This window comes from Lipotes vexillifer, unplaced genomic scaffold, assembly GCF_000442215.2.
Source record: "Lipotes vexillifer unplaced genomic scaffold, Lipotes_vexillifer_v1.1 scaffold21, whole genome shotgun sequence".
Classification (NCBI taxonomy): domain Eukaryota; kingdom Metazoa; phylum Chordata; class Mammalia; order Artiodactyla; family Lipotidae; genus Lipotes; species Lipotes vexillifer.
The window spans coordinates 3,563,753-3,576,179 of NW_006774065.1; the positions used below are offsets into that span (position 1 = coordinate 3,563,753).

The window sequence follows — 12,427 nt, forward strand, 5'->3', positions numbered from 1 at the left end:
TCCTGCTGATCATTCAAATTTAAAGAAGATTTTTTAGAATTGTAGTTCACGTTTCCCTTTGTTAACATGATGAAATACTCTTTTTAAGAGTATTATGTGGTGGGCTTCCCTGGTGGCACAGTGGTTAAGAATCTGCCTGCCAATGCAGGGGACGTGGGTTCGAGCCCTGGTCTGGGAAGATCCCACATGCCGCGGAGCAACTAAGCCCGTGAGCCACAACTACTGAGCCTGCACATCTGGAGCCTATACTCCGCAACGGGAGAGGCCGCAAGAGTGAGAGGCCCGCGCACCGCGATGAAGAGTGGCCCCCGCTCGCTGCAACTGGAGAAAGCTGTTGCACAGAAATGAAGACCCAACACAGCCAAAAATAAAATATAAAGTAAATAAATAAATTTATACAAACAAACAAACAAACAACAACAAAAAAAAGAGTATTGTGTGGCACCAACAGCAAAAACAATACCATCTTTTGGGTTCTATTCTCTGTAGGTATCTATACACTGTCTTTTGGCCCATGCTTAACTCATGTTGTTCCAGCATTACAGAATATCCATTGTAATGTTAAGCAGTAAGATTAACTGCTAATAAAACTTCTAGAATCTCTAAAGAGTGTCCTGAGATTGTGGGGCTATGAAAAAACATCCATTTTATTCCACTGATCACTGTATTCTTTACACTTTATTCCATGGGCAAATAAGCAGATCTTGAAAAGGCTCAAAATTACCCACACTCCACGTTTTTAGACTTTGCCTTAAAGAAAAAATAATTTGGCCAGAAAGTATTTCTTTTTTTTAAAAATTTATTTATTTAATTTATTTATTTTTGGCTGCATTTTGTCTTCATTGCTGCGCACAGGTTTTCTTTAGTTGCTGCGAGCAGGGGCTACTCTTCGCTGTGGTGCGCGGGCTTCTCATTGCAGAGGCTTCTCTTGTTGTGGAGCATGGGCTCTAGGCACATGGGCTTCAGTAGTTGCGGCGCATGGGCTCAGTGGTTGTGGCTCATGGGCTCTAGAGCACAGGCTCAGTAGTTGTGGCTCATGGGCTTAGTTGCTCCACGGCATGTGGGATCTTCCTGGACCAGGGCTTGAACCTGTGTCCCCTGCACTGGCAGGAGGATTCTTAACCACTGCGCCACCAGGGAATTCCTGGCCAGAAAGTATTTCTTCTATTTTATTAAAAATCTATCTTAGGGCTTCCCTGGTGGTGCAGTGGTTGAGAGTCCGCCTGCCGATGCAGGGGACACGGGTTTGTGCCCCGGTCTGGGAAGATCCCACATGCCGCGGAGCGGCTGGGCCCATGAGCCATGGCCGCTGAGCCTGCGCGTCAGGAGCCTGTGCTCCGCAACGGGAGAGGCCACAACAGTGAGAGGCCTGTGTACCGCAAAAAAAAAAAAAAATCGATCTTAAAACTGAGTAGACTTGTACATTAAAAATATATTTCAAATCAGCTTCATTTCCTACTAAGTGAGCAGTTTAGATGTTTGGCTCTTTTGGAACTTGGCTTGGCATCATAATAGTTACCCTGCAGCAGTAAGCTGCATTGCCCACGCCCTGAATGGTTACTTAGCATCAGTTTCTGAGAATCATTTCTGAGCCATCATTTCTGAGAATGCTAACATTCCTTAGAATAAAGAAAACCATGTTTTAACAAGAAAAGCCTGGTGCATATACTTTTCTAACCAGCATTTTTCCTTGATCACCTAATTCAACAAATAAAGAAAAAATTTCTAAAAGCTTTTCTTTTAAGTTTTACATGAGAGGGTATTGAGCGAACCAATTACATTTTGGGTTTAGCTTAGTAATTTCTTAGTTCTTATCATTTGTTCCCTTTACAGCATAATAATTATGTGGAACTTGTATTTTTCATTGCATGTCTATATGAATGGTAGGTTTCATTAGACTAAGGAAGTTATAGATCTAATTGTATTTTAAAGCTATTTCATGCAGTGCAGAGACTGCAAAGAATACAAAACCAGTTGAAAAGTATGCGCCATGCAGCAGCAGATGCGAAGCCTGAAAGTAAGTGGAAATTATATTATATGATATAGATGATCATATGATATAAGTCATTATATTAGTGAGAATATTAATTTAAATCAGTAGTCTTCCTTACTAATGGGAACTAATTATCGTCAAGTGATAGCTCAGCATTTTAGGGCATCATTTCCTAGCTAGTAAGTGACAGCCCTGATGAAGACATCCTTAAGTGTTCACCTGTGGTTTTTAAATTCCCTTTCAGTGTTTTGTCAGAGGGTGAACTAATGAAAACCACCATGGAGAGAGGCTCTCTGGTGTGTGAATGTATAAAATACTTAGAATGGATTTTATGAGAATGATGGATGGAAAAATTGTGAATATTGTTTTAGTGCCAGGGGTATAAAGAAAAAGAGTAAAATGCTGGACCCTTAAAACTGAGTGTTGTTTCATATTTTGGGTTGTGCTTATGACATGGGTATCCCTGGCTCTGCTGGCACATTAGCTTTACATAGAGGATACATTGTTCTGATATCCCAAATTATACCACCAGACCTATCCTAGGCATTTTTTAAGTTTGCTCATCAGAAGGGAGACCATGTAAATTGGAAGACCAGTAAAAAGTTCTCATTGGTATTGGAGAAATATTTCAGTGTAAATATCCAGCTATGGGAAGGTTAATTTATCTTTTTCTAGTATTCTGTGAAATATTATACTCTAAGATATAATATACAGAACGACTGTAATAAAAAAGACAGTCAATAACAGGTGTTGACAAGGATGTAGAGAAATTGGAACCTGCATACTTTGCTAGTGGGAATGTAAAATGATGCATCCACTTTGGAAAACAGTTTGGCAGTTCCTCAAAGTGTTAAACCTAGAATTACCATATGATCTGGCAATTTTATTCTACCCAAGAGAGTTTAAAACATATGTCCACCCAAAAACTTGTACATAAATGTTCATAGCAGCATTGTTCATAATAGCCAAAAAGTAAAAACAACCCCAGTATCTCTAAACTGATGAATGAATAAACAAACTGTAGCATATCCATACAGTGGAATGTTATTCAACAATAAAAGGAATGAAGTGTTGATACATGCTACAATATGCATGAACCCCAAAAACATCTTAAGTGAAAGAAACTAGTCACAAAAACATATTATATGACCCCATTTGTATGAAATTTCCAGAATAAGCAAATCCATAGAGATGGAAGTCAAACTAGTGATTGTCTAGGGTTGGGGAACTGTAGGGGAGGACAGCTGTGTTGGTAGGTGGATGATGGGGGAGGAGGTGACTGCTAGTGGGTATAGAGGCTTCTTTTGAAGCAGATTAAAATGGTCTAAAATTGATTGTGGTAATCGTTACACAATTCTGTGAATTTACTAAAAGCCATTGAATTGTACACTTTAAACAGATGAATTTTAGGGCTGTGTGGTAAATTATATCTCAATAAAGCTGTTGAAAGAGATAATACAGTATTTCCTTGATTCTAGACACATGTTCTTTACCATTTCAATTGGTTTTGCAATTGAGTTACATCTTGTACTTTATGGATGCATTTCACATGGTATTTGTAATTTAGTTGATGGTGTCTTATAATTGATGGCATCTTAAAATCAAGGAAATACGCATATTTAATTGATATTTAAGAAACCAGTGTAGTACTCCCTATAAAATGTATGGTTCATACGTATTAATTAGTGGCTTTCCATGGAATCTCTGACTCCTCTCAGTCATAAATTCAGATTCAAGCAGTACCTGGAAGTTGCCATGCATTTAGTTGTTGGTGTCATTTGATTCTTTATTCACTAGGTTTTCACCTTTTAGGAGAATGTTTAGGACAAAAGAAAGTAATTTTTTAGTGCTTTTTTTCCTCCTTAGTATTATATATAGTATATCTTTTCAGTATATGTTCTTTGGGTTTGATGTAGGTTCCTTCACATCTTTACTGTAACAAATTAAGATAAATCTTCAAAAGAAATTCCTTAAATTATAGCCATTTAAAAATTAATATCAATAAACAATTTGTTTTCATATGTCTATCCTTGCTAAGAAATTTCTAGAACTTAACATTAATAGTGAAATTTTGAAAATGAAGGTAATATATATAAGAATTGAAAGATTTGGTATGCAGAAAAATTGATTGATCAGTACAGTTTAATACAGCTTAAAATGTTAGCCTGAACATGTGTTTCTGCAGTGTCTGTTATCCTCAGTTTTATTTGGTTAAATATTTCTTGCTGTTATGTTTTAATTCTGGTAACTAAACAGAATATCCAAAGATATTTATAGTATTAGTAATATTTCATTTTTTGTTTGAATTGATAGACTTTGTTTTGCTTTGGCTTTCTAGCCTAAATAGAATTGTTTGGGCCAGGAAATACATAATTATTTAGTAATAAAATGGACAAATAAAGTTGTTCTGTTTTGGACATCTCTCAAGATGTTGGTTTAAAATATTAATATAAGCAACATGTTAGTAGATGATGCTAAACAGTAAAGTCAATTGTGTTGTTACGCAGTAATAGAAGTAATTGGCTCAAAACCAATAGTCCATTAATTCAGTGTTTACTGGACATCTGCTACTTGTCAGATACTGTGCTAAGTGCTAGGGATAGAAAGAAAAGCTATTTCTATTAAAGTGCTCACATTCTAATGGAGAAATGACAAGCAGTGGACAATTATAATGCAGTGTGACAAATACACCGATGGAGCTCAGCACAGGCTCCCATGAGAACAAAGAGGCAAAGAGCACTAAACGCTAACACAGAGTCAAATGGTTTCCTGGAGGTGTGGCAATTGAGTTAAATTAAAGCTGGAGAGGTAGAGGAGTGGAAGACATTCCATGCCGAGGCAGAGTGACCTAAAAGAACATAAATGTAGAAAGCTAAGCAAATGATGGAGGAAGAAGTAGAGATAAAAGGGCAGGCTTCTTCTGACTGCTTGTCTTTGAAAAGAAAGCAAGGGAGAGAGTGTGCAAATGATTGAGAAATATAGTACTGTGCATAGATGGAGGCAGGGTAGTGGTCTAGTGGTGTTCACATTGCTGGAGAGTCAGTCAGACAAAGGAAGATTGGAAGATTCAGGAGGAAAAGGTGAGAATTGGTAACAACCTTTCCTGTGTGCTCCCATTGTGTCCCTGTATTGCACTGAATGTTCTACAGCAATTACCATAATATGTTAATTGCTGGCATATCTGACTCTGACACAGCTAAACAGGCTAGTCACCAAGTCATAATTGTTCTTTCTGTTTTCAGGCCTTAGCACACAGATTACACACAGCCAGCATTCAGTAAACAATCTGTTAAGTAGTTGGGTGGTGGGAGTAGAGACCTTAACCCTGCATAGGAAGAAAATGATCTTTTCCACGGGTAGGAGGGAAATCAAGTAAGAAAAAAAAATGGCTGAAAATATAAAAATAAGGTATTATGTGTGCAATATATGTTTTTTGTGTATGGACAGGGAGTAGGGAGCAGGAAGTTAAGGAGTTCCTGCTTTGTTGACATCTTTCTGGGAAGCAGAGTCTTAAGGATTATATTCAGCAGCCTAGGAAAAGAGTAAATTAAACAGATGTTCAGTTGCTTCAGGTATTTAGCTTAATAAGGTCCATCGAAATTTTTTAGTAACAACAAATGGCTTACAAAAAATTTCTGTTTGCTTAAATAACATAAAAGTATTTTTAGTATAACAGTGTAATTTGTATTTTTTCAGAGTAACAGCTGTATTATAAAATACTCACTTGTTAATTCATCTTTATACTCTACATATTCCTGAGATTTATTATGTAAAAGAAGCTACTCATTCAGTTGTAATAGGATCAGTGAGACGTTTTCAGAGGGTTTTTAATCAAAATGTTTGCGGAGATCTTAAGTGACCTTATATTTAATTTCACCAGGATTTTCAAAGATAATTTTTAAAAGAACTGCATAGAAACGTGTCCACTTTTCATAAGTTAAAATTTTTAAGAGAATTTAAAATGTGATGGAAACTCTGTTTTTGTTTTTTAATAGCTTTACTGAGATAAAATGGACATACAGTAAACAGCACATGTTTAGAGTATACACTTGATAAGTTTTGACATACATATACACTAGTGAAACTGTCAACCTTAATCAAAATAACAAATATGTCCATCACCCCTAAACATTTCCTTGTGCCCCTTTGTAATATCTCACTCCTGTCCCTCTCTGCCTCTGTAACCCACCCCAGGCAACCCTTGATCTGCTTTCTGTTACTATAGATTGGTTTGTATTTTCTAGAATTAGAAACTTTTTTTAAATAAGGAAAGTAATATTAAAGAATTTTAAATCTTTAAAAACGTTTTAGATTTTGATTTCTTGCATCTCTGATTACATGCACTATGTTTAAGAACTTGAAGGTGGAAAAACTAGTCATCCAATAGCCAAAGAAGCCAGGTTGTAGAGTTAATCGGAAACCATATAGGAATGTCTGCCTAATTATAGTGTGATTCAGTAAACACTTTCTTTTCCCTTCCTTTCCCCAGTCCCTAAAAACAGAGGTGGAAAATTGTAGGGATGAATGGAAAACTCGTGAATTTACCATTAATAAATTTTTACACATTAATATATGGTTAGCACAGCAGAACTAAAAATAATTTTAAGGCTTTGGCTGAGATTTATTATGCAATCTACGTACGTAGGTTACTTAAACCGGAAATCCAGTGTTTTAAAAAGTCAAGCCAGAATTTGTAAATGTGTAATGGAAAGATCTGAAATAAACTTTTTAAAGCTCTCAAGGCTGGGAATTTATAACAAAACCATTATTCACTGAAAATCTGTATATGTGTATGTTTGTTCACTCTGCCAGAATAAGAAAATGTATTTTAAGTTGCCACTTAACTGTAAACTAATACTGCCAGAATAAGAAAATGTAATTTAAGTTGCCACTTAACTGTAAACCAATACTTTACAAAATCAAAACTACCAAACATGGAAAACTGAAAATGTTTATGAATGTAGATAATTCCTCTTTTTCAGATTTTAACTTGTACCTTTAGTAATAATCTTCATTGGTTTAAAGCTAAAAATGATAATGTATTACCATTTATGAAGTATTAGAATAGAAATATAAATTGCATCATAAGTACTGCAAAAGAAGAAGAATAAATGACCACTTATAGAATAAATAACCTGGATTAGATTTCATTTGTGTTGTCATTTGGTTCATGGATTCCTTAAATACTTAGACGACAAAATATGACCCAACAAAATATTTGGCACCGTAAAGGTTATTTTTGCCTATTGTGGACTGTAAAAGAATTAGGTGGTAATTTGGAAAGATCATAATATTACTTTTTCTATAATTTAAATATTCTTCTATGTAAATTATCCTTCATTATCACTCTAATTAACAGCAAAAAATTTCAGTGGCCAATCTTTTATTGTTCTATACTAGGTATTATACAGAATGCTTTCAATGGATGTGCCGTACTATCCAGGCCTTATGTTTTAAAATGTACAAAGCATCACTTTACCTACTCTCTTGGGCTGAATATTCATTTATTTTATTTTTGTAGGTTTAATGAAGAGGCTAGAGGAGGAGATAAAGTTTAATTCATATATGGTAACTGAAAAATTTCCTAAAGAATTAGAGAACAAGAAAAAAGAATTGCATTTTTTACAGAAAGTGGTTTCAGAGCCTGCTATGGGTCATTCTGATCTTCTTGAACTTGAATCTAAAGTAAGTAACAATCATCTTCTTTTTATAAGCTTCCAATTTTATCTCATCCCCACTCCTGTGAAAATTATGTGGACTGCTTTCTATAGTGTCCTACTCTTGACTCTTAAGTTAACCTGTGCTAAGAGCTGACAGCTCTTATAAGGAGTTGTTCTTTATGAGAAATTATAGCACATAATGCTGTCACTTAATCCACATGGTGTTATAAAAACCTAGTCAACTGATTAGGAAAGTGGGTAACTTGGATATATAAATTAATGTATATGATTGACTCATAAGTTTATATATTCATAATATAATAATTTAGTTGACAATTTTTTAAATATCGTAAATGTGATTACTTTTTATTTCCAAGAATAATATTATAGCAATTTTGTATTTAAAGCTAATGTTTTTTATTAGCTTTTTATGCCTGCTTTGGAATTACTAAACTTTCTTGCAATGCTCATTGAAACCTGGTATCATAACATTTTTCTTCCCTAAAAACACTAATCAGATGTATATTTTTTAAAATAATAATTAAATATCATGAAAATTGATTGAAAGATTTTGACTTTAATGTGCTTAATAGCCACTACAATTAAATACATAATTCTAATGATTTTATTCTTTTAATTTATATATAGAAATTAGTTGTCCAAGTCAGATTGGGCTCAGTTTAATGTTATAGGATTAACAGGAAAATTCTAGTTTTTTCAAAGGATAGTTATACTGAAAGCCATGTAATTAAAAAAGAATTATTATAGGACTGTATGCTTCTATTGGCTTTATTCAGTTTTACTACATTTGAGAAAAGTTTGGATTAATCAGTAGGATAAATGACAGCTATTATAGAATCACAGATCATTCATTAGAACAGGAAGGGTTTTTAGATGTCATTCATGTCAACTCTCAGCTGGGTTCATGAATTCCTTGTACTAAATCCCTGGGGAATGTTAGTCCAGATTTGCTTTATCACCTACAGTTACTTGAAAGTCACAGCCTAGGTGAAGGGATAACTTCAGATTTTTAGAAATCATCTTTTTGATAGTAATATATAAATATTTCATGTAGAATACTTTAGGATAATTTAGATATGGATGGTTAAATCCATGTAAGTAATCAAATTGTGTAAATATATATCATGAACTGTGAAATGCAAGTTGTCTCTAAAAGTAATCGTAACAGCCCACTCATAATGTTAATGGAGCTGATCCTCCCATCAAATTACTGATAATAACAACTGTAAATTCAAAGTTTTGTTTGGCCAGATGTCCCTTAGTATGGGTAATCATAGTTAGAGTTTTAACCTTTTTATTTTCATACTGTTTTAGATAAATGAAATAAACACACAGATCAGTCAGCTGATTGAAAAGAAAATGATGAGAAATGAGCCAATTGAAGGCAAACTGTCACTGTATAGGCAACAGGTAAGACCACTCCTTTTGGCTCACATATTTAGGTCTGTAATCTTGTTGGTGAACATTTTCATTAATACCATGGTTTGTGTTATTGATAGTCTTAAAGTGAGAAGGAAGCAAAGAATAAATGTTCTCCTGTCATTGCTAATCTCCAGATTATAACAGAGAATTTGTGGAAAAGCCACAAAAGACACATGTTCAGGTTTGAAATTCAATATATCTGATAATGCTTAGTTTCCTTAGTGTCTGCCAACTGTGGTGATAGAGCTCTTTGTGGTTAGATCTGTGAGTGTGAAATTTGATTTTTTATATGAATGCTTACTTTAAGTGATATAAATAAGACTATTTATAATCTTTAATGAACTAAAGGCAATATACTTTTGCAGGTTTAAAGTTAGTTTGAAAAAATACAGAATAAATTGAATTTTAGTGCTAAGGCATTTATCATTTTATCCAGAAGTCATGAGGGTATGTATGTTGTTATGTATTTCTAGACAGAAGGCTCAAATGACAGCCATGGATTACCTGACAAGAACCTTGGCAAGAAGAGTTTAGTGTGAAGAGCATTCTGTAACCTCAGAAAATACTGAGCCACATAACAAAGCATTATTCAAGGATGCTAGAATTTTTTAAAGAAACCTTTTTATAATGGAAAAATTTAACCATATACAAAGGTAGAGAAAATAGTTCAGTAAACCCTCGTGTGTCCCTCAGCTATAGCAATCATGGCCATTCTTATTTCATCTATAGCCCCCGCCCCAACTGGATTATTTGAAGCAAATCTTAGACTTCATATAATTTCATCTACAAATATCTCAGAACGTATCTTTAAAAAATACTTTTAAAAAACTTAACATACCACATTTGAAAAATTTTATTACTTCCTTAATATTGGCAAATATCCAATCAATGTTCAGATTTCCTTGATTGTCTCTTTCTTTTTTTCCTTTCCTGTTTTTTTTCCCCCCAGTGGCTTTGTTTTAATTAGAATCCATACAGGATTTCTACACTGCATTTGGTTGATATATTTGTCTCTTTTAATCTATAGGCTCTCTTCCCTACTTATTTATCCATTCATTTAATAATTTTCTTGCAGTTTTTTTAATTGAAACTTGTTTATTTATCCTATAGCATTTCCCATAGTTGGTGTTTTACTGATTGCAGCCTGATGGTGTCCTTTTAAAATGTTCCTCTGTTTCCTGTATTTCCTATATATTAGATCTAGAAGCTTGAACAGGTTCTGTTTTGATTTTTTTTTTTTTTTTTGGTCAAGAATATTCTCTAAGTGGTATTTTATACTTTCATTTGGAGGGACTAATGTCTGGTTGTCTCTTTTTTTGTGATTTTTTTGTGCCATTGATTATCAGTGCCTGCCCATTTATTTCATTAGGGATAATAAAATGTTGATACTATGATTCCTTCTTCATTTATTAGCAGGACTACTTTTTTTATTGAAATATAGTTGATTTACAGTGTTGTGTTAATTTCTGTTGTACAGCAAAGTGAATCAGTTATACATATATACATTCATTTTTTATATTCTTTTCCATTATGGCTTATCACAGAATATTGAATATAGTTCCCTGTGCTGTACAGTAGGACCTTGTTTTTGTCTTTCTCTTTCTGACTTACTTTACTTAGTATGATAATCTCTAGGTCCATCCATGTAGCTGCAAATGGCATTATTTCATTCTTTTTTATGGCTGAGTAGTATTCCATTGTATATATGTACCACATCTTTATCCACTCATCTGTCAACGGACATTTAGGTTGTTTCCATGTCTTGGCTATTGTGAATAGTGCTGCTATGAACATAGGGGTGCATGTGTCTTTTTGAATTATGCTTTTGTCCATATATATGCCCAGGAGTAGTATTGCTGGATCATATGGCAACTCTATTTTCAGTTTTTTGAGGAACCTCCATACTGTTTTCCACAGTGGATGCACTAATTTAGATTCTGACCAACCGTGTAGGAGGGTCCCCTTTTCTCCACACCCTCTCCAGCATTTGTTATTTGTAGACATCTTAATGATGGCCATTCTGACTGGTGTGAGGTGGTACCTCATTATAGTTTTGACTTGCATTTCTCTAATAATTAGCGATGTTGGAGCTGGACTACTTCTGAAAAGAGAAACCTCCTCTCATCAGCTATTTGGTTATCCTGGAGTATAGTTCATATAGGAAAGTCAGGGTACATGCTTGATTCTTATTTTTATTTTTCAGTTTTCAAAATGAATTGGTTGCGTCTAACATTAAAAATGATTAATTAGGGTTAGTTTTTAATTTTTTTGGTTTCTTATCTATTTAATGTTATTATGAACCATAGATGTAATGAAATTTAGGTTGCAGACATTTCCCTTAATGATGCTCAAATTGTCCCATTTTTGGCTGGTAGGAGGCTTTTCAAGTTAACTTCTGAGTCCTTTTAAAATACTATTTGTCTTTGATAACATCCTTGCTTTCTGGTATGATTAAGATAGTTTCTAGGCTCATCCTTTACGTTTCCTACCCCAGTCTTGGAATTAGACTTTCTTCTATGAGCCTGATATGTTTTAGTAGGAAATGATATTTACAGACCACAATCTGGGTATTAGTACTTCTCATTGCTACTGGGGTGGCCATTGTTTTTAGGTCTTTTTAGTGGACAGAGCTAGGAAGTATTTTTTCTCTTTCTCTCTCATAAAGTACACCATGAGTTCATACTGATCCTTTCAGTTCAGATTCAAGACTACTGGTTTTTTTTGTTTGTTTGTTTTTAGTTTATATAAAAATTTATTTGACCAAAATGTAGAAAAAGTGATAATATTACATATGATACAGTTGCAAGAATCTAAATGAAAAGTGTGGGTTTTATTCAGTTGCACAACTTGCTAGTGTATCTCCTGGATAGTGTAATGCTTAGTGAGGGGCAGAAAATTCGGATAAGCTAGAAGCACAGGGTGATTTTTAGTCAGAATTGTAAGCCTGAGTTGGCCCCCACACTGCTGGGGAATGTGGAATGTTTCAGCTCTGAAATGTTAACTGAGAAAGCAGAAATATAACAAAGCCAAAATCTGCAGCCCTGTCTACAAAATACTCCATATCCAGTTTAATCAGGAGTTTCTTGGTCTTTTATTAACTTGGTCCTGAAGAATGAATTAAAATTCTAGATAAGTAAATCTCCAATTTGCCATTCCCTGGAATATAGAGGAGATGAAGTTAGGCGAATTACTTTTTTGTCTCTACTTTGCTGTCAGAGAGGGCCATTCTGCCCAATATTTGTTTATAGAAAAACAGTTCTTGCTCAGTTATTGATGGCCAGCAGTCCTTTTGATATGGCTTCTCTGAATAGGAGGGAATTCTACAGTGTTC

At 34.4% G+C, this 12,427-nt stretch overlaps 1 protein-coding gene across 1 annotated transcript in view; it reads left to right on the forward strand.

Annotated features, from left to right (window-relative positions):
- Positions 1 to 12,427, forward strand: part of IFT81 (intraflagellar transport 81) — an 84,847-nt gene that overhangs the window by 10,279 nt on the left and 62,141 nt on the right. Inside the window, exons 8-10 of the mRNA XM_007448720.1 lie at positions 1,933 to 2,017; positions 7,515 to 7,678; positions 8,989 to 9,084. Coding sequence (XP_007448782.1) covers positions 1,933 to 2,017; positions 7,515 to 7,678; positions 8,989 to 9,084 — 345 coding nt within the window. The remainder of the gene's footprint in view (positions 1 to 1,932; positions 2,018 to 7,514; positions 7,679 to 8,988; positions 9,085 to 12,427) is intronic.